Source organism: Peromyscus californicus, unplaced genomic scaffold (assembly GCF_007827085.1).
Source record: "Peromyscus californicus insignis strain IS unplaced genomic scaffold, ASM782708v3 Scaffold_6__1_contigs__length_162567912, whole genome shotgun sequence".
In the NCBI taxonomy this organism is placed as follows: Eukaryota; Metazoa; Chordata; class Mammalia; order Rodentia; family Cricetidae; genus Peromyscus; species Peromyscus californicus.
In genome coordinates this window covers 102,460,354-102,482,925 of record NW_026294584.1, presented here as the reverse complement: position 1 = coordinate 102,482,925, position 22,572 = coordinate 102,460,354, and the positions used below count along the sequence as shown (strand labels likewise).

The 22,572-nt window shown below is 44.4% G+C and overlaps 1 protein-coding gene across 9 annotated transcripts in view; it reads left to right on the top strand.

Annotated features, from left to right (window-relative positions):
* Positions 1 to 22,572, top strand: part of CUNH2orf42 (chromosome unknown C2orf42 homolog) — a 41,262-nt gene that overhangs the window by 5,418 nt on the left and 13,272 nt on the right. For all 9 annotated transcript variants that reach the window (XM_052722335.1, XM_052722331.1, XM_052722336.1 and 6 more), the window contains 6 exons: positions 1,387 to 1,651; positions 2,790 to 3,624; positions 5,015 to 5,125; positions 9,308 to 9,412; positions 15,615 to 15,719; positions 19,798 to 19,905. In XM_052722335.1, coding sequence (XP_052578295.1) covers positions 2,802 to 3,624; positions 5,015 to 5,125; positions 9,308 to 9,412; positions 15,615 to 15,719; positions 19,798 to 19,905 — 1,252 coding nt within the window. In that variant the 5' untranslated portion in view covers positions 1,387 to 1,651; positions 2,790 to 2,801. The remainder of the gene's footprint in view (positions 1 to 1,386; positions 1,652 to 2,789; positions 3,625 to 5,014; positions 5,126 to 9,307; positions 9,413 to 15,614; positions 15,720 to 19,797; positions 19,906 to 22,572) is intronic.

The window sequence follows — 22,572 nt, the reverse complement described above, 5'->3', positions numbered from 1 at the left end:
ATCCCTGGGGTTTCCTTGCCAATCAGTCTAGACAAAATGATGAGTTCCAGGTTCAGTGAAAGACCCTGTCTCAAAAACTTAGGTGTAAGGTTAGAGATGATTCAGTGGTAAACAGCACTTGTTGTTCTTGCAGAGGATCTGAGTTCAGTTCCCGGAACCCACATGGTAGCTCACAATCACCTGTAACTCCAGTTCCAGGGCATCTGATGCGCTCTTCTGAACTTCATAGGCACTAGGCATATATGTGGTGCACATACATACATGCAGGCAAAATCTTTAAAAAAACAAAAAAAATACAGTGGACCAGGTGTGGTGGTACAAGCCTTTAATCCCAGCACCCAGGAGAAAAAAGCAAGCAAATTCTGGGAGTTCAGGCCAGCCTGGTTTACATAATGGAGTTCAGGATAGCCAGGGCTACATATAGAGACCCTATCTTTAAAAAAAAAAAAAAAAAGGTGTAAAACTATTGAGAAGGACACCCATTGTCAACCTCTGGCTCCTTACTTGGGACCACACTCACATTTACACATACACAGGAGTATTAGTTAAGTGTAGCTGGGCAGTGGTGGTACACACCTTTAATCCTAGCACTCGGGAGGCAGAGCCAGGCGGATCTCTGTGAGTTCAAGGCCAGCCTGGTCTACAGAGCGAGTTCCAGGACAGGCTCCAAAGCTACACAGAGAAACCCTGTCTCGAAAAACAAAAACAAAAAAGAAGAAGAGGCTGGAAGAGGAGAAGTTCAGGGTCATCCTAGGCTCCATTCAGTGTTGAGGGGGAGGTGTGGAGAGATGGCACAGCAGTTAAGAGCACTTACTGCTCTTCCAGAAGACACAGGTTTGGTTCCCAGCACCTACATTGTGGCTCACAACTATCTATAACTCCTGTTCCAGGGCGTCTGGTACCCTCTTCTGACTTCCATAGTCACCAGGCATGCAGTTGGTGCATAGATATACATGCAGGCCAAACAAACACTCGAACACATAAAAATGAATTTTCAAAAATTGCAGTGAAAAATAAGAAACCTAAAGCACTCAAAGATATTATGTATTACCATTAGGGAAGATGAGTGTGACCAGTTCGCTGCTGTGACTTGTGCTCCTGTCAGCCCTGCATAATGCCATTACTATTGCTGTATTACTTTCTTGTTAGAAATTTCCATAGCAATATTTGATAAGGATTTCTCAAATAATTGTCAAAAATTGAGATGTGGACTCCTGGGGGCTTTTGCTTGTGCTGGTGTTCTGGTGCTGAGGACTGGCCCCAGGACTTGATGTGCACTGTGTACATGCTCTGCTGCTGAGCTGCCCCAGCCCCTATTCTGCCTATTTCTAAGTGGAAAGAACCATCTTTGTCATATGACAACTGTCTTCTCTTGTTTTGCTTTAGGCTGCCAAGATCTCTACCTAGGGGAGCTGGAATCAAACTGGAACTCTGACTGGAACCCTGAGCAAGCTTTGCTTGGGGAAAAGAGAATGTCTGCATTGTTACATCAGAGATCAGCCTTCAGAAGACTTAGGCCAAGTGGCATATCTCACTGCAAATGAGCATGCCTGTCTCTGTGCTGTCTGATCATCACAAACTAATGAAGCACACTTTAGGTCTTATGGACACAGGTTCCATTCTTCTCCAGGTGCCCTGGCAGCTGGTACAGGTAGGACTGGGAAGGATTGGGCTGGGATTCTGGGGACTAGTAGAAGGGAAGGAACCCATCTTTCCTGTCTTCTGGTCCTTTCTTATTGAGATAGGTTCTCATGTAGCCCAGATTGGCCTTGAACTCCTTTGTAACTGAGGATGACACTGAATTCATGTTCCTCTTGTCTTTCCCTCCTGAGTGCTAGGATTACACTGAGTGCTGGGTATGTACCACCATCTCCAGTGTATGTGGTGCTAAAGCAGCACCCTAGGCCCAGCAATTTGGGAGGCTAAGGCGGGAGGATCTGAGAGAATCTGAGACTAGCCTGGACTACTGTCTTAGTTAGGGCTACTGTTTCCGTAACAAAGCACAACAGCCAAAAAGCAATTTGGGGAGGAAAGGGTTTATTTGGCTTACACTTCCATATCACTGTTCATCATCAAAGGAAGTCAGGACAGGAACTCATGAGGGGCAGGAACCTGGAGGCAGGAGCTGATGCAGAGGCCAAGGAGGAGTGCTGCTGACTGGCTTACTCTGCTTATTTGCTTGCTTGCTCTATTCTTTCTTTCTTTCTTTCTTTCTTTCTTTCTTTCTTTCTTTCTTTCTTTCTTTCTTTCCTTCCTTCCTTCTTCCTTCCTTCCTTCCTTCCTATCTTTTATTCTTTTTTTGGTTTTTTAAAACGTATTTTTTTGTGTTTCTCTGTGTAATAGCCTTGGCTGTCCTGGGACTTTCTTTGTAGACCAGGCTAGCCTTGAACTCTCAGAGATCCACCTGCCTCTGCCTCCTGAGTGCTGGGATTAAAGGTGTGTGCCACCATGCCTGGCATCAGTCTGTTTTCTTATAGAACCCAGGACCACCAGCCCAAGGATGGCACCACCCACAATGGGCTGGGCCCTCCCCCATCAATCACTAATTAAGAAAATGCCTTACAGCCAGATATTATAAAGGCATTTTCTCAATTGAGGTTCCCTCCTTTCAGGTAACTCTAGCTTGTGTCAAGTGGAAATTACCCAGCACAGCTACATTTTTACAAGCCAGTCTGAGCTACAAAGTGAGATCCGATGTCAAAAATAAATAGAAATCCCTCCTTCTCTCTTTCTCTCTCTCAATGTTATCTTTGTGTGAATGTGTTCTGCTGATGGTCTTGTCTTTCTAGGGACCGTGAACAATGGAACCAAACTCTCAGAGGACTAAAGTCCCAGCTTTCTTATCTGACTTGGGGAAGGCCACATTGAGGGGAATCAGGAAGTGTCCCCGATGTGGTACGTACAATGGAACCCGTGGGTTGAGCTGTAAGAACAAGACATGCGGAACCATATTTCGCTATGGTGCCCGGAAGCAGCCTAATATTGAAGCTGTCAAAATCATCACAGGCTCTGATCTACAGGTCTACTCTGTGCGGCAAAGAGACCGGGGCCCTGACTACCGATGCTTTGTGGAGCTAGGTGTTTCAGAGACGACAATCCAGACAGTGGGTGGGACAATCATCACTCAGCTGAGCTCTGGCCGGTGTTATGTCCCCTCGTGTTTGAAAGCTGCCACTCAAGGCATGGTGGAAAACCAGTGTCAGCACATCAAGCTAGCAGTTAACTGCCAGGCAGAGGCTACCCCTCTGACTCTGAAGAGTTCAGTCCTGAATGCTATGCAGGCCTCCCCAGAAACCAAACAGACCATCTGGCAGTTGGCCACAGAACCTACGGGTCCCCTGGTACAGAGAGTCACTAAAAACATCATGGTAGTGAAATGCAAGACAAGCCAAAAGCACAGCTTGGGCTACTTGCACACGTCCTTCACGCAGAAAATCAGCTCCAGAAGCCTGCCAGAGCGTCGCTTCTTCTGCTCCTGCCAGACTCTGAAGTCACACAAGTCCAGCGTCCCCAAGGCTGAGGCAGCCCCGAGGTGCATCCACTTCTTTGCCTGCCTCTGTGCCTTTGCCAGTGATGAAACATTGGCTCAGGAATTCTCGGACTTCCTAAGTCTTGATGCCAGCGGTAGGTGGGAAGATTGACAGTTATTCAGTTGTTCTGAGATGGCAGTGAAGGCGTTCCACTGATGCCTTTGGAACTTGTCCTAACAGCCCTTAAAATCAGGTGCTAGATAGAACAGATGCATAGCACTCCTTTTTTTTTTTTTTTTTTTTTTTTTTTGGTGTGTGTGTGTGTAGGTAGGTAGGTACCATGGCTCACATGTACATATCTCAGGACAACTCTGGTGTCATTTCTCTCCTTCCACCTTTACAAGGGATCCAGGAATTGAACTCAGGTCCATGGCAAGTACTTCTGCCTACTGAGCCATCTCACCAGTGCATCTTTTTAAAAAAACAAACAAACAAACAATAACAAACATACTGTTAGACAGACAGTGGTGGTGCACGCCTTTAATCCCTGCACTCAGGAGACAGGGCCAGGCAGATCTCTGTGAGTCCAAGGCCAGCCTGGTCTACAAAGGGAGTTCCAAGACAGCCAAAGCTACACAGAGAAACCTTGCCTTTAAAAAAAAAAAAAAAAAAAAAAAAAAAAAAAAAAAAAAAAAAAAAAACCTCAATAAATAAATAAAACATAGTGTTTTGGTAAAGTAACCCAGCTGCCCTCAAACTCAATCCTCTTGCCTCTCCTATGTGCTGGGATTATAGGCCAGAGCCATCACTCCTGGCTAACATTCCTTCTTTGAATTCCAGCCAGCACAGCACATGCATAAAAGTTTGGTTGGATGGTTGAAACTAACGATAAAGAGAGGAACATTATTATTGAGATAATGGATTTAGCAGAGTGTGTGTGAGTGTGTGTGTGTGTGTGTGTGTGTGTGTGTGTGTGTGTGTGTATGTGTGTACACGAACGCAGGTGCCCAAGGAGGCCAGAGATGTCAGATATGCCTTTGAGCTGTAGTTACAGGCAGTTGTAACCTATGTGAGTGCCAGGAAGCAAACTTGTATCCTCTGTAAAAGCAGCACATGCTCTTAACCCTGAGTCATCTCTCCAGCCCCCCATTTTTATTTCTTAATAATTGTTAGCTACCAACAGCTCCCAGCTCTTTAGTTTTATGTTTCTCTATATAGGTATAAGGGTGTGTGTGTGTGTGTGTGTGTGTGTGTGTGTGTGTGTGTGTGTGTGTGTGTGCGCGCGTGCGCGCGCGCGCGTGTGCTGGAGATGAGACCTAGAGCCTTATACATTCTAAGCAAGCACTCTCCTCCCGAGCCGCTTCCCCACTCCTAAATAGATCACAGTGCTTGGGAGAGTTCTTTCAAGTAACATATTTTACTTGAAGCAACTAGTCTATCTTTTTTTTTTCTGGAGTCAGATTTTTATGAACTATTTTTTCTGTAGTAGGGGGCCCATAATTTCTTTTGGATAGTAATCGTAATTCAGAACCTTTTTTTTTAAGGTCTTAAAGAACTAATTGTGCCCCAGTTAGGCTGCCACTCAGAATCATCTGTCTCAGCTTGTGAATCTGCTACCCCTAAGCCACGGAAGAGGAAGAAGGAGGAAGTGTCTGGTGAGACAGTTTCACTTATTTCTTTGGTGTTTGGAGATTGTCTTTTGTCTTTCACTGAGTCTGAAGAATTGTGAGAAAGGACTTTTGTTCTTTGGTTTTGTTTTGTTTTTTTACATTTTATTTTTGTTTTTGTTTTTCGAGACAGGATTTCTCTGGGTAACCCTGACTGTCCTGGAACTCACTCTGTAGACCAGACTGGCCTTGATGAACTCAGAGATCCACCTGTCTCTGCCTCTCATGCTGGGATTAAAGGCGTGCGATATCACTGCCCTGCTAGGACTCTTGTTCAGAACAATTTATTTTTTTAAAGTATGGGCCAGGCCTGGTGGTACATTCTAGAAGCAGAGGTGGGTAGATCTTGAGTTTGAGGACAGTCTGATCTACCTAAAGAGTTTCAAGCCAGCCTCGGCTATGTAGTGAAACCCTATATCAAAAAAACCAAAACAACAACAAAAACCACACTGTGTATTGGGAGTGTAGTTCATTGGTAGAGTACTTGCTTAGCATGGACAAAATCCCCAACACCAAACGGCTTATTATAATGGAAATTGGGAGGTGGACACTGGTGGATCCTGGGAATGTGTTGACAACTTAACTAGCCAAATGGAGATCTTCAGGTCCAGTGTGTAGTCAGAAGGTTTCTCCAGTCCCACCCAGCCTGCGGTCCCACAGATACATAAAATAATTACTCAGAGGTTTATATTAATTACCAATTGCATAGCATATGGCAGGCTTCTTGCTAGCTAGCTCTTAAAGCTTAAATTAATCCATTTCTATTAATCTATGTTTTGCCATGTGTTCCATGGCTTACCCGTCTGCTGGCATGTTGTTCCTTGAGCAGCAGGCTGGCGTCTCTCTGCCTGTCTGTTCTCCACCTGTCTGTCTGCTTAGATTTCTTGCTTGGCTATATCCTGACTCAGCATAGGCCAGAGTAGCTTCTTTCTTAACCAACCATAGCAAAACATATTCACAGCAGAAAGACATCCCACAACACCAGTGAGAGACCCTTCTCATGGGATTATGGTAGACAGCAGTACAGGAAGGTAGCCAACATCCTGTTCTGGCTGCCACATTTTTACACACAAAAGTGCTCACCCCACCACCACCTGATGTTGCAGTATGTCACGGCATGGGTGTGTGGGTTCACTTGGATCCATGGGAAGAAGACTCAAACGCACCTTAAGAATGAATTTAGCCTTTGGCAGCTGCAGGGGAATCCAACCTCTGAGGACTAAAGCACTTTCCCTTCGCTCAGGGCATTTTTATTTTCTCTCTATTCATAGTTTAGCCAGTTAATTTCCGTATCTTCAAAGCAACCTGAAAGGAGCTCCCAAAGATAAAATGCCAAGTGCAAATTTCTTGATTTCTCAGGTACCACCGTTTTCCGAGTTTCCTGAACCAAGTTTTGTATAGGCCTTTAATCCTCAGGAGACTCCCAGACAAGATTCACAAAGGATGGATTAGGGCTAGATGCTACTCTCTGGAACCAAGCCAGGAGTAGCTCAGCAGGAATGTAGCCACAACCTGACACATACATACACAACAAACAATAAATAAACTGGCTGTAGTGGTATATGTAAGTAATCCCAACACTTAAAGGTGGAGACTAGAGGATCAGGATTAAAGTCATCCTTAGCTATGTAGCAAGTGAGGCCATCTTAGGCTACACTGTCTCAAAAGCAACCAAACAAACAAAAATCAAAGAAATATCTCGAAACTATCCATAGAGAAGAAAATGGAGGAGAGCTCACCAGGAAGTATGTTGGTTATCAAAGAGATGAAAACGGTGGGTAGATTCCTTTGCCCCACTTCTGTTTGCAGCCCCAATCTCTCATAAACAGCAGGAAAAGTTACAGTTTGGTGGTTAAAGGTCAATACTGGTTCCTTCTAGAAACTAAAGCTATCCTGGATATTAGCAAAGACTATGTTTTAGATGCTTTAGAAATTATTATCAAATCAAGTTTTATAATTTTAAAGAATTTAAAATGATATTTTTTGGTTTGATTTTGTTTTGGTTTTTTTTTTTTTTTTTTTTTTTCAAGACAGAGTTTCTCTGTGTAACTTTGGAGCCTGTCCTGGAACTCACTTTGTAGTCCAGGATGGCCATGAGCTCACAGAGATCCACCTGCCTCTGCCTCTTGGGTACTGGGATTAAAGGCATGCACCACCACTGCCCAGTTTAAAATATTTTATTTTATGTGTGTCTTGCCTGTATGTATACATATACATGTATGTATATTCATGTGTTTTTGTGCACCATGTATGTATCTGGTACCTGAGGAGGCCAGAGAATATGGAATACCCTGGAACTGCAGTCACAAGAGGTGTGAGCCACCGTTCGGGTGCTGGGAACTAAATCCGGTTCCTCTACAAGAGTAGCCAGTGCTCTTAACTGCTGAGCCGTTGCTCTAGCCCCAGGTGTGCAGACTTCTTTTAAGATTATCTCCAGGACTGGAGAGATGGCTCAGAGGTTAAGAGCACTGACTGCTCTTCCAGAGGTCCTGAGTTCAATTCCCAGCACCCACATGGTGGCTCACAACCATCTGTAATGAGATCTGGTGCTCTCTTCTGGCCTGCAGGTGTATATGCAGACAGAATGCTGTGTACATAGTAAATAAATAAATCTTTTTAAAAAAAGATCTCTAGAAGATAGCTCAGTGGGTAAAGGCTCATGCTATCATGCCTGAAGACCTGAGTAATTGAGGTCAATCCCTGGGACCCACATGATGGAAAGAAAGAGCTAACTCCCATAAATTATCCTCTGACCTCTGCATGTGCCCTGTGGCACACCCATATACACACATAAAAATAAATAAATAAATAAAAATGTTGAGGGCTGGAGAGATGGCTCAGCAGTTAAGAGCACTGGGTGCTCTGGAAGGGGTCCCACGGCCAGTTCCCAAGCACCCACACGGCAGCTCACAACTGTGTGTAACTCAAATTCCAAAGGATCTGGCATCCTCACACATATATACATGAAGGCAAAAACACTAATGCACATAAAATAAAAATAAATACATCTTTAAAAATCAATAAAGAAGTAACAATAAAAGTACTTTTTCCTACTGTGTATGTGTGTGTGGGTATATGTATGTGTATGTTCTTGGGTGGAGGTTGGTTCACTCCTTCCACTGTGTGGAAGATCTCAGGATCTTCAGGCTTGACAACATGTACCTTTCTCCATTGAGCCATCTTACTTGCTTGCAGACTTTGCCTGGAGAGTGGTCGGCTGGGACTGACATTTTTGAGACAGGGTCTCATATAGCTGAGTCTAATGAACTTACTATGTAGCTGAGAAGACCTTTAACTCCTGATCTTCCTGCCTCTACCTCCCAAGTGCTAAGATTGCATACCTGGGCTGGGCGGTGGTGGTGCACGCCTTTAATCCCAGCGCTTGGGAGGCAGAGGCAGGCGGATCTCTGTGAGTTCAAGGCCAGCCTGGTCTACAGAGCGAGTTCAGGACAGGCACCAACACTACACAGAGAAACCCTGTCTCGGGGGAAGAAAAAATTACATACCCGGCTGCAGAAATGACGTCATGCTTTATTTTGTTTTGGTTTTTAGTTTGTTTGTTTGTTTTTTGGTTTTTCGACACAGGGTTTCTCTGTGTAACTTTGCGCCTTTCCTGGAATTCACTTGGTAGCCCAGGCTGGCCTCGAACTCAGAGAAATCCACCTGGCTCTGCCTCCCGAGTGCTGGGATTAAAGGCATGCGCCGCCACCGCCCGGCTTGTTTGTTTTTTTGTTCTTTGTTTTTGTTGTTGTTGTTTTTGGTTTTTTGGTTGTTTTTTTTTTTTTTTTTTTTTTTTTTGAGACAGGGTTTCTGTGTATCCCTGACTGTCCTGAAACTAGCTCTGACCTCAAACTTACAGAGATCTGCCTGCCTCTGCCTCCTGAGTGCTGGGAATAAAGGCATGAGTCACCACCGCCTGACTTCGTTTTGTTTTTTGAGACAGGATCTCCTAAACCCCAGGCTAGCCATGCTGTGGAGGATGACCTTGACTTGATTCTTCTGCCTCCACTTCCTGATTGCTGGGATTACAGGTTTAGGCTACCATCCCCAGTTTAATGGGGCACAGAGCTCAGTCCAGGGTTTAGCACATGTTAGTCATGTGCTCCACCAGCTGAGTTGCACTCCAGTTCCTAGGCTTGTGTTCAGTATTATAACTGATTCGTGATCTAGGTTCACAGGTGAACAGCTCACTGATGCCTCAAGACGCAGTAAACAGCAATGTAAGGAAGAGTTGCCTGAAAAAGCCTGTGGTTGCCGCTTCACTGAAAAGACAGGGTAAGTTCCCCTTCCTAGAAGGGGCTTCATGGGTAGAATACTATCCAGAGGTAGTCTGAAGGAATAATCCAAAGAAATGTTGTGTGTTGCCTCCCGTGTTGTGTCACTAACATAAACAACAGCAGTGGATGGAGTCACGGTAGCTGAGGTCTCTCCTTTCCCCCAGGTTCAAATCATGCTCAAAACTATGCTGGGATGGAAAGATGGTCCATCCCAGTTAAAACAGTTTGCTGCTGTCATGAGTTTAGATCCCAGGACTCTCTGAAGCAGCTCACAAGCACCTGTAACTCTAGCTCCAAGGGATCTTATATGTCTTCTGGTCTTGGAAAAAACACATACACACAAAAATAAAACAATCTCAAGGCTAAAGGGATGGCTCAACAGTTTACAGCTCTTTCAGGGGAACTGGGTTCAATTCCTAGCACCTGCTTTAAGCAGCTCACAGCTGTAATTCAGTATGTAGACCAACCTGGTTCTGGACTTGTGATTCAACTCCAAAAGTAGCTCCAGCTCCAGCAGATTCAGCACCCTCTCCAGCCTCCAAGCACACTGAGCAGGCACATGGCGCATATTACATACTGTGTAAAAAAATAAATACATCTCTACATGTATTATGTTGTTATTTAGTTTGTCTGTATACACCTGTTGTTTTGCCTGCATGTGTCTGTGCCTGCATTCAGTGACCTCAAAGACCAAAAGAGGTTGTTGGATACCACTGAGACTGGAGTTACAGACAGTTGTGAGCTGTAGTGTGGGTGCTGGGAATTGAACCTGGCTCCTTTAGAAGAGCAGCCAGTGCTTCTAACTGCTGAGCGATTACTCCAGCTCCTAAAATAAATTTAAAAATAATAAATTATGCTGCCTCTATAGTGGTGTACTTCTGCAGTCCCAGTACTCAGGAAGTAGAGATAGAAGTATCACTATAGTTCAAAGCCAGCCTGGTCTGCACACTGGGTTCCAGGCCAGGCAGGGCTACATGCAAGACCTTACTTTAAAGAGCCAAGATGAGATAATAATAATAACAACAACGCTAAGTCTATAATCACAGAGACAGGATGGATCAGCACTTGCCAGGGTTAGTGGGAAGGTGTCTTGCAGTGGAAGCGGTTTTGTCTTGACTGTGGCTGAACATAGATAGGATGCGGAGCTGTGTTCACCCACCACACAGGGTATGGGAAGCTGGTGAGGGGCAGATGAGGCCATTGGGTTGTCCATGTCATTTTCTCTAGTGAGTATTTATTCTGTACATTATAAAATGTTACTCTGGGGAACCTAGGTGATGGGAATAGAAACTCTTGGGGTTTTGTTGTTTTAAGTTTTGAGACTGGGTCTCACTGTGTAGCCCAGTATGGCTTCAAACTGCAGATCTTATTACTTTAGACTCCTGAGTACTTGGGTTATAGGTGCACACTATCACACCCAGGAAAGCTTTGTATTCCCTACAACTGTATAAGAACATAAGAACAAAAAGCTGTATATATTCATTTAAAGAAAAAACTTTAAAATTACTGAAAGCAATTTTGTTTTGTTTTTTGAGACGGGGTTGTTCTGTGTAGCCCTGGTTGTCCTGAAATTCACTCTGTAGACCAGGCTGTAACAAGCTTTTTGTCTGCTGCCAGCTCACAAAGAACGACATGGAAACTTCTTATTAATTATGAAAGCTTGGCCTTTAGTTTAGGCTTGTCTCAACTAGGTCTTATAACTTAACCCATTTATATTAATCTACATTCTGTCACTTTTTTTTTTTTTTTTTTTTTTTTTGAGACAGGGTTTCTCTGTGTAGTTTTGATGCCTGTCCTGGATCTTGCTCTATAGACCAGGCTGGGCTTGAACTCACAGAGATCCGCCAGGCTCTGCCTCCAGAGTACTGGGAGTAAAGGCATGTGCTACCACCGCCCAGCTATTTCCGATGGCTCAGTCATTAAAGGCTAGGTTCACAACCAAAAACATTTCTTTTTTTTTTTTTTTTTTTTTTTTTTTGGTTTTTCGAGACAGGGTTTCTCTGTGTAGCTTTGCGCCTTTCCTGGAACTCACTTGGTAGCCCAGGCTGGCCTCGAACTCACAGAGATCCGCCTGGCTCTGCCTCCCGAGTGCTGGGATTAAAGGCGTGCGCCACCACCGCCCGGCTTCTTTTTTTTTTTTTTTTTTAATTAATTTATTTTATATGCATTGGTGTGAAGGTGTCAGACCGCCTAGAACTGGAGTTACAGACAGTTGTGAACTACCATGTGGGTGCTGAGAATTGAACCTGGGTCTCTTCGAAGACCAGCCAGTGCTCTTAACCGCTGAGCCATATCTTCAGCCCCAATTCTCTTACATTTCATTACCTTTCTTCCATCTTGCACCTCCTATTTCCTTTCCGTGTCTGGCTGAACTTCCCAGAGTTCTCTCTCTGCCCAGAAGTCCCACCTATACCTCCTGCCTCACTATTGGCCGTTCAGCTTTTTATTACACCAATCATAACAACACATCTTCACACCGTGTAAATATCCCACAACATTAGGCTGATCTCCAACTCAGATGTTTGATGCCTATGCCTCCCAAGTACTAGGATTAAAGGCATATGCTACTACCGCCTGTGAAAACAAAATCTTTGTTTTGGTTTGGTTTTTTGTTGTTGTTGTTGTTGTTGTTGTTTGGTTTTTTTTTGAGACAGGGTTTCTCTGTGTAGCCCTGGCATCCTGGAACTCACTCGTAGCCCAGGCTGGCCTCGAACTCATAGAGATCCAAGTGCTGGGATTAAAGGTGTGCGCTACTACTGCCCGGAGGCAGGATTTTTTTCAAGAGAGGATTTCTCTGTGTAACAGTCCTAGCTCTTCTGGAACTAGCTTTGGAGACCAGGCTGGCCTGGAACTCACAGATACCTACCTGCCTCTGCCTCCCAGGTACTGATATTAAAGGTGTGTGCCACCACTGCCCACCTGGCTAAAAACAAAATTTTTAAAGCTCTAAGTTATATCTTTTTTTTGTTTGCTTTTGTGATGTAAAGGATTGGACCAGGGCCTCATGTATGCTAGGCATGTGTGCTCACACCGAGCCCCATATACTCCCAGATCTTTATTCTGGCCCCATTAATTTCCATCCCTTGTTACTATATTTCTCAGTTGTTTTCTCCAGGGCTTCAAGATTTTACCATTTTCTTTTATTTGATAATAAGTCTTTTGCATTTCTGAATACAAACATTTATAGTTAAGTGTGAAGATACCATAGCAATTCAGAGTGAATGACTTCTTTTTTTTTTTTAAAGATTTATTAATTTATTATGTATACAGTATTCTGCCTGCATGTGTCCCTGCAGGCCAGAAGAGGGCACCAGATCTCATTACAAAGTGGTTGTGAGCCACCATGTGGTTGCTGGGAATTGAACTCAGGACCTCTGGAAGAGCAGTCAGTGCTCTTAACCACTGAGCCATCTCTCCAGCCCCAAATGACTTCTCTTAAGTGGCGTGCTCAACTTTTTTTTTTTTTTTTTTTTTTTTTGAGCTGAGGATTGAACCCAGGACCTTGTGCTTGCTAGGCAAGCACTCTACCACTGAGCTAAATCCCCAACCCCAATGTGCTCAACTTTTTGTTTCATTATTTTTTATTACTATTTTTATTTAATGTGAATAGGCATTTGCATGTATGTATGTCTGTGTAAAATGTGCATGCCTAATGCCTGCAGAGGCCAGAAGGGGCATCAGATCCCTTTGGAACTGGAATTATAAACAATTTTAAGCTGCCATGTGGTTCCTGGGAATCAAACCCTGGTCTTCAAGAGCAACCAGTGTTCTTAACCTCTGAGCCATCTCTCCAGACCTTGGTTTGGCTTGATTTGGTTTTGAGACAGAGTCTCACTGTGTAGCCCTTAGCTGTCATGGAACTTGATATGTAGACCAGGCTGGCCCTGAACTCACAGAAATCCACCTGCTTCTGACTCCTGAGTACTAGGATTAAAGGCATGGGCCACTACACCTGGCTGTTCAGCCTATTTTTCTCAGAACTCACTGTGTAGCCATGGATAGCCCTGAGCTCCTCCTGCTCCTCCTACCTCTACTTCCCAAATGCTAGCATTATAGGCAGACATCACCATTCCTGGCCTCTGTACCAGTCTTAGTAGGAAACAGAGAGCTTTATTACTGAGAGAATTTGTGTTAGGCAAATACATACTCAGAAATGGGAGTAATTTCTTTTTTTTTTTTTGGTTTTTCGAGACAGGGTTTCTCTGTGTAGCTTTGCGCCTTTCCTGGAACTCACTTGGTAGCCCAGGCTGGCCTCGAACTCACAGAGATCTGCCTGGCTCTGCCTCCCGAGTGCTGGGATTAAAGGCGTGTGCCACCACCACCGCCCGACAGGGAGTAATTTCTATAAGAGGGTATAGGATCCCTTGGAACTAAAATTACACCTGATGTGGATGCTGGGATCAGAATTAGAGTGCTCCAGAAGATGAGCAATTTTCTCAACTGTTAAGTCATCTTTCTAGCCCGTGATTAACAGTCTTAAACCTATTGGTTTTATGGGCTTGCATTCATTTTTGCAAATGAATGTACTTTTGTTCTTTTTTTTTTTTTTTTTTTTTTTTGGTTTTTCGAGACAGGGTTTCTCTGTGTAGCTTTGCGCCTGTCCTGGAACTCACTTGGTAGCCCAGGCTGGCCTCGAACTCACAGAGATCCGCCTGGCTCTGCCTCCCGAGTGCTGGGATTAAAGGCGTGCGCCACCACCGCCCGGCCTTTTGTTCTTTTGAGACAGGTTCTCATGTAACCCAGGCTGGCCTTAAGCTTACTGTGTAACCCAAGTGTGCCTGGAACTTATCATTATCCTCCTAGGTGCTGGGATTACAAGGATATACCATCATGCCCAGTATAAATGGATTTTTTTTTTTAATTTTTATAGGGCTGGAAAGATGGCTCAGCAGTTAAGAGCACTTGCTACTCTTAGAGAGGACCTAAGTTCAGTTCCCAGAATTCACACTGGGTAGCTCACAAGCAACTATAACTCTAGCTTCAGGTGATTCAATGGCCTGCTGGCCTCAGAGAGCACTGCATGCACACAGTGCATATACATATATGTAGGTACCCATGTAGACACATAAATAAAAATAAATATTAAAAAAAAAAAAAAGTCTAGGGGCTTGGAGAGATGGCTCAGAGGTTAAGAGCACTGGCTACTCTTCCAAAGGTCCTGAGTTCAATTCCCAGAAACCACATGGTGACTCACAACCATCTATAGTGGGATCTGATGCCCTCTTCTAGCATAAAGTCGATAGAGCATTCATATACATAAAATAATAAATAAATCTTTAAAAAAAATAAGCCTGTTATTACATTGGACATCATAAAAAGGTGTAGGCCGGGCGGTGATGGCGCATGCCTTTAGCACTCGGGAGGCAGAGGCAGGCAGATCTCTGTGAGTTTCAGGCCCACCTGGGCTACAGAGTGAGTTCCAGGAAAGGCGCAAAGCTACACAGAAAAACCCTGTCTTGGGCATTGGTGCCGCACACCTTTAATCCCAGCACTCGGGAGGCAGAGGCAGTCGGATCTTTGTGAGTTCGAGGCCAGCCTGGTCTACAGAGCGAGATCTAGGAAAGGTGCAAAGCTACACAGAGAAACCCTGTCTTGAAAAACCAAAAGAAAAAGATGTCTATAACAGCCTTAGCTGTGCGAAGCCCTTTGGGCTGGAGAGATGGCTCAGCGGTTAAGTAGCACTGACTACTCTTCCAGAGGTCCTGAGTTCAATTCCCAGCAACCACATGGTGGCTCACAACCACATATAATGAGATCTGTTACCATATTCTGGCTGCAGAGAAACTTGCAAGGAGAAACCCTGTCTTGAAAAACAAAAAAGAGCCAGGCAGCGGTGGCGCACGCCTTTACTCCCAGCACTCGGGAGACAGAGCCAGGCGGATCTCTGTGAGTTCAAGGCCAGCCTGATCTACAGAGCGAGTTCCAGGAAAGGCGCAAAGCTACACAGAGAAACCCTGTCTCGAAAAACCAAAAAAAAAAAAACAAAACAAAACAAAAAAGGAAAAAAAAATGTGTAGTCGTTATATGTCAATTAAAAAGAAAAAGTCCTGGAACCTATTTCACTTAGTTTATTTTCTCAGTATTTCATTTTTGTCTTCTTTGTTTTTTTTCTGTATAAACTACTTGACTATTTCAAGCTTCAGTTAATTATTTATTTTGAAAATTAATAAAAAAAGTTGCTTTTTTTTTCCTTTTCCTAGTCTGTGGTCAGCTGTTAGATGAGGCACAAGTGACCTTGTCCTTCCAAGATTGGCTGGCCAGTGTCACAGAGCGTATCCATCAAACCATGCACTATCAGTTTGATGGTAAGTACTGCTGGAAGTAGGAAACATCAAAGTGATATATATGCAATAGTTTTACACTGATTCACAGGAACAATAAGTGAACTTGATTTTCGAGAACACAGAACCAATAGAAAGTAAAAGTCAGGCCGGTGTGGCAGTACTGAGGCTGGGGGGTTGTCCTGAGTTATAGAGTGAGACCTGTTTTGTCGTTTCAAAGAAGAGTGGAATAGAGGTATAGCTTAATGTGAGAGCATGTGTTGTACATACACAAGTCTCTGGGTTCAGCTCCCAATACTAAGAAAAAAAAAAATGAGCTAGCCAGATGGCTCAGCAGTAAAGGCCAAGCCTGACAACCTGAGTTTGATCCCCAGGACCCACGAGATCCAAGAAGAGAACCAGGTCCCACACGCTGTCTTCTGACTTCTACATATGCATTGTGGCAGCACGTTCTCCCCTCCCCCATAAATAAATAATGTATATAAAGACAACAAGCAAAAGAAGAAGAAAGTAGACACCAAAGTTGAAAGAACTAAAGAATCATTATTATAATTGTCATTATTGGAGTACAGAACCAACAAAATGAATTTAGAGACAGAAAGAAAAAGAATAGTAGATAAAAACTGTGGTCTGCCTGGGTCATTGTCTTGAGTTTGTGTCTTTGGGGCAGATGCCAAAGTTTTAGATGTATTATAAATCCAAGCAGGGAGGGGAAGGCTCAAAGAAAACCTAACCCTCTGAAAACCAATGGCTGTACCAAATGCATAGGCTGAAGAAGGCTGGGGCACACAGGCTGGCTCAAAGTGTGATGCTGAAGCCTCCTGGAAGCCCAGTGAAGTCAGCAGAGGAGAGTCATTAGTGCTTGCCCACTGCCCTGAGCACATTCCTGGTGGACGGGGTGGCAGTTCGTCTTCATTGTCAGTCACCTTGACTAGATTTGGGTTGATCCAGAAACACACCACTGACAGAGATTTTTAACTGAGTGGGTGAACATAGTCCTAAGAAAACTTGAAATTTCCCAGGCAGTGGTGGCGCACACCTTTAATCCCGGCACTCGGGAGGCAGAGGCAGGCAGATCTCTGTGAGTTTGAGGCCAGCCTGGTCTACAGAGCAAGTTCTAGGAAAGGCGCCAAAGCTACACAGAGAAACCCTGTCTCAAAAAACCAAAAAAAAAAGAAGAGAGAAAGGAAACTTGAAATTCACCTCTGGCCTCCACACACCTGCATACAGGTACGCATGCACCTGCAAACATGAATGCACACATACATCCATCCGTACACACCAAACACTGAGTTTTGACATTGATTGGCATTCTACAGTCAATAAAAGTAAGCAAGCCAGGTGGTAGTGGTGCATGGCTTTAATCTCAGCACTTGGAGGCAGAGACAGGTGGATCTCTGTGAGTTTGAGGCCAGCCTGATCTACAAAGTGAGTTCTAGGGGAAAAAAGACAGGGCTTGTTTGGGCTCACAGTGTAAGGGTATGGGTTCATCATAGTGGGGGAGTCATGGTGGCCAGAGAGATTCCAGCTGTGCACAGCAGGAGTGTGGTGCCTGATCCTGTTACAACCAAAGTGTGTGTGTGTGCTTGTGTGCTTGTGTGTGTGTGCGCGCGCGCCCCCCACATTAGTGCAGTTGCCCACAGAGGTCAGAAGACAGTGTCAGGCTCTCCAGATCTGGAGTTACAGATGGTTGTGAGGCACCTGACATTGGTGCTGGGAACCATGCTCCAAGCCTCTGGAAGAGCGGCAAGTGTTGACTCATTTCTCCAACCCCCTAATTTATGTTTTTGAGAGCTATGTCACAAACTCACAATCCTGCTTCCGCCTCTAAAAATGCTGGAATTATAGAGTGTCCCACCATCCCTAACTCATTGTAAGGTATTTTTTTAACATTAGATAAATATTTGCCGGGCGGTGGTGGTGCACGCCTTTAATCCCAGCACTTGGGAGGCAGAGGCAGGCGGATCTCTGTGAGTTCGAGGCCAGCCTGGACTACAGAGTAAGTTCCAGGAAAGGCGCAAAGCTACACAGAGAAACCCTGTCTCAAAAAAAAAGAAAAAGAAAAAAAGAAAAATATTTAAGATTTATTTGAATGAGTTATTTGCCCGAATATATGTATGTGCACCACATGCATGCTTGGTGTCTGTGAAGGTCAGAAGAGGTAATCAGACTCCCTGAAACTGGAGTTATGGATGGTTGTGAGCCACGATGTGGGTGCTAGGAACCAAACCTGGGTCTTCTACAAGAGCCACAAGTGCTCTTAACTGTTGAACTAACTCTTCAAGTCAGCTGGAGTCTCTCTCAAAGCCAGGTGTTGTGGCGCACCCTGTAGTTCTAACACTCAAGGGACAGAGGAAGGAGGATCACTACAGGTTTGAAGTCAGCCTGAGCTACAGAGTGAGTTAAATTCAAACCAGCCATGCTACAGAGTAAAAGCATGTCTAAAAAATACCTTTCTCGGGGGCTGGAGAGATGGCTCAGAGGTTAAGAGCACTGGCTGCTTTTGCAGAGGTCCTAAGTTCAATTCCCAGCAACTACATGGTGGCTCACAACCATCTATAATGAGATCTGGTGCCGTCTTCTGGCATGCAGGTATACATGCAGGCAGAACATTGTATACATAATAAATAAATAAATCTTTCTCAACCAGGCATGGTGGCACATGCTTTTAATCCCAACACTTGGGAGGCAGAGGCAGGTGGATCTCTGAGTTTGAAGCCAGCCTGGTCTACAAAGCGAGTTCCAGGATAGCCAGGGCTACACAGAGAGACCCGTCTCAAAAAAAAAAAAAAAAAAAAAAAAAAAAAAAAAAAAAAAAATCTCTTTCAGGTGAATTCAGGTGAACCACAACTCTGTGCTTAGCCATAGAGCTCTGGATGTTCCCTTCTGCTAAGATTAGGAAAAACTCTGAGCTCATGCACCCCTCTACAGAACTGTTGACTTTTTCTTCATCCAAATGAAGAGATGAGAATGTTCTCCCAGATTGAATGTGCCCTGGAGTCACAGACTGAATACTCAAACCCTGTAATCTTCAGCACTCATGGTCCTGACCTTGCAGGTGAGAGCAGCCTCCTGCTTTGTAGACAAGAGTGCAGCTGGCAAGTGCCTGGGCATAGAGGCCAGAGTTCATCAAACAGACCTGCCAATCAGAGGCTCCTCAGCTCTACTTGAGTGTTCTCATTTCCTATGCTGTAGATGAATTTCTAAGTGGTCTTATTAAATAAGAACATGGAGTCAAATATAGGGGTGAAAGCCTTAGAGATCAGGGAAATAGTGAGAGCCACCAACCTTACCCCTCCAGCTCTGCGGCTGCTAAAAAGGAGTGACTTGCTCTCTACCCGCGCCTTTATTGCCTTGCTGTTCTGTCCTCTCATTGGCTCTTAGCGCAGCTACCTCACTTCCTTGTCACTGCCTGTCTGTACAGACCTCCAGGTCTCTGTGGTTGGTACTGGGGTTAAAGGTGTGTGTCACCACACTTGGCTGTTCCCTAGTGTGTCCTTGAACACACAGAGACTCTGCCTGCCATGTGATCTGATTAAGGGCATGTGCTAACCACTGCCTGACTTTTGTGTTTACTAGCTTGTTATTTCCTCTGATCTCCAGGCAAACTTTATTAACATGCAAATAAAATATCACCACACTATGCCCTTAATGAAGAAGTCTACTCTGGTGGTGCTTACACAACTAGTGATCTGAAGTCATCCTTGGTGAAGGACAGGTGTGTTCTGAGCAAGGGATGAAGGACAAGGCTGATGCAGTCCTTGGCTCATGAAATCCCACTAGCCTTTCTGCCTTAAAGAAACCTCGGGTATATTATTATATATATATATTTTGGTCACGAGAGGGGCACGTTCATGTCATGGCCAGTGTGTGTCAGTTAAAAGAGAGCTTGCAGGAGTTGGTTCTCCCTTTCCACCATGTGGTTCCATGAATTGAACTCAGGTTGTCAGGCTTGGAGGCAGGTGCCCTTAGGCACGGAACTGTCGCCCCAGCCCACATCAGGTACTTTTGATTACTGCCCACTTCATCCCTTCCTTTGCCCTCTCCTTGCACATCAAGAAGACAAGCATTTCTTTAAATGACTTCCTTCTTTTTTCTGCAGGCAAACCAGAGCCCCTGGTGTTCCACATTCCTCAGTCCTTTTTTGATGCCTTGCAACAGAGAATATCCATAGGAAGTGCAAAGAAACGGCTCCCCAACTCCACCACAGGTGCGGAGTCTCCTGGGAAGACCAGTGGCAATTGTGACCTTAGAGAACTATGTGTGGAAAAATCTACATGGGACTTTCAGGGTTAGCAAGTCGGAGCATGTTACCAGAGCATGAAACCTACAGTAATTAGCTCTTAGAACAGTGGCCAACCCTCCAAAGGCAGATACTTTTTCCAGTAAGAGTGAATGAAAACATTCAGGAGATGTAAATCTTGTAAATGACTAGCAAAGACTGTTTGATACTTCTAGGTCTGGTACAGTTTCCACAAAAACATCTGAAGCCCCAGTGGCCAAAACCTAAAGGGACATTAATAAATATGTCATCAGTATGCAAATGGACCTAGGTTTCCACTCTCTCAGACATGATTGCTTATCAGCATCTTTGAGAGCATTTGTGTTAAACTGACAGAAGTCCAGAGGGGAGCTTTCCAAAAACTTTGGTCTGGAGGAAATACTTCCAGTAGTACATTAAGACTATAATTCTGCCAGGTGGTGGTGGTGGTGGTGGTGGTGGTGGTGATGGTGGTGCACACCTTTAATCCCAGCACTCCAGGCAGAGGCAGGTGGATCTCTGTGAGTTTGAGGCCAGCCTGGCCTACAAAGTGAGTTCCAGAACAGCCAGGGTTATTACACAGAGAAACTGTCTGGAAAGACAAAATGATAAATAATAACAATAATATAATTCCAACCTGGCATGGTGATGCACACACAACACTCAGGAGGCAGAGGCACGCTGATCTCTTGAGTTCGAGGCCAGTCTGGTATACAGGACAGCCAGGGCTACAGAGGAAACCCTGTCTCAAAACACAAAACAAAACAAAAAATAGAGTATAATTCCTTAGCAAATCCTGTTAGCATGAGCCTCCACCAATAAGATTAGAACTTCAGAAAGCTTATGTAGGAAAACAACAGCAACTAAAAACCTGTGCTAGTTACTTTCTGCTAGCTGGGTCAAAAAAAAAAAAAAAAAAAAAAAAAAAAAAAAAAAAAAACCCAAGAATGCAACTTAGAAGAGAAAGGTTTCTTCTGGCTCATCATGATGAGGAATTCATGGCAGCAAGAGGAGGCAGCTGGTCACATGGCATCCACAGGAAGCAGGGAGAAATGAACGCTGCCACTCAGCTTGCTCTCCCTTTTTATTCTATCTTGGACTCTAACCCCTAGAATGGTACCATCATATTTAGATGTGGTCTTCCCACCTTAGTTAATCTATAACTCCCTGAAAAACATTCTCAGAGGCTATTTCCATAGTGATTTTAAATCCCATCAAGTTGACAGTATTAATGGTTTAAAACCACCTGTTGGTAACTTAACACCAAAGCACATCACTATAAACCTTGACATTCATCTCTAGTTCCCATAGATACACAGCCATCTCATAATACAAAATACATCCAGTTCAACATCATAAGTTCACATATGTTTCCAGTGGGTCCCATCTAAGACTCCTCAGTCTTAATCATGAACACCTATAAAATGGGAACCAAGTTACATCTAATATACAATAGCATAGAATAAGCATCCCTATGGAATGGGGTATACCTCAAAATGGAAGAATTGGGGCATAGCAAAGAATAATTGGACCAAAGCAAGACCAAAACCCATCAGGGCCAACATCAGATCCCATACTTTCATGTTGAGTATCTGGAGCTCCAGATGGGCCTGGGGAGCTCCACCCCTCCAACTCTATTGCTTCTCTCTTGAGCCAGCTCCACGCCGTGTGTGCAGCTTTCCTCCACAAATACTCCACGGTCCTGCTGTCTTCTTCATCCTGGTTCTCCACTGCAACTTGGGCTTTACCTTCATACCTTTACTCAGTAGCCTCTCAGGAACACCAACCTTGCCGACTTTGCCTTCAGTGGCTCCCTGGAACCATGGCACAAGACTCCATGGCTTCTCACTTTCATCTTTAACACCTGCAAGACCAATATCTTGTGGACAGTGCTGCCGACTTAGGATGGGCCTGGCCTCCTTCAGCCACAGTTGCAGTGGCTGTTGTGTGCTGATTCTGGGGACCCTTTCCAGGCATCCTCAGTTGAGACTACTCTTTATAGTGAATTTGCACTTGCACAAGATGGGGCCCTTGATAGGTGGGGTCTTGCCCCCAAAGCCCTTTTCCTGTTGTCCCAGTGCCGAGTGCCATGTTTCTTTTGAATGCCTCTAACCTAAGTTACAGCTGCTTTCAATCCTGCGTTGTCTCTAACTTTAAACTCGCTCAAGCTCTTTTTCCTTGACAAACTGCACATTTTTCATATATTCTCTGCTCCTTTTTTGTTCTTTCTCCCTGGGGACCCTAATAAGCAGTGAGCCAAAGTCATGATATATATAGTCTGAATGCCATCCTGTCTTGAGATAACTAGTAGTCCATTCCTTTTGAATCCAGCCTCACTCAAGCTCTCGGGACACAGACAAAAATGTAGCCCGTTTCTTTGCTTGAATATAACATGAATGCCTAACTGGCCTAGTTCTTGATAGAGTCCTCATTCCTCTCTGAAAGCACATAAACCAGGCCTCTCTTGGCACTCTGGTCTCCCACACTCCCTACCAAGATGGCCCATTAAGCCCTACTTACAACACTCTAGGACTTCGCTAGCCCACAGAGCCAAACTCTTCCACATTCCTCCAACAAACCAATTCCAGAAGCCCATGAACCACAGTCAGGTTTATT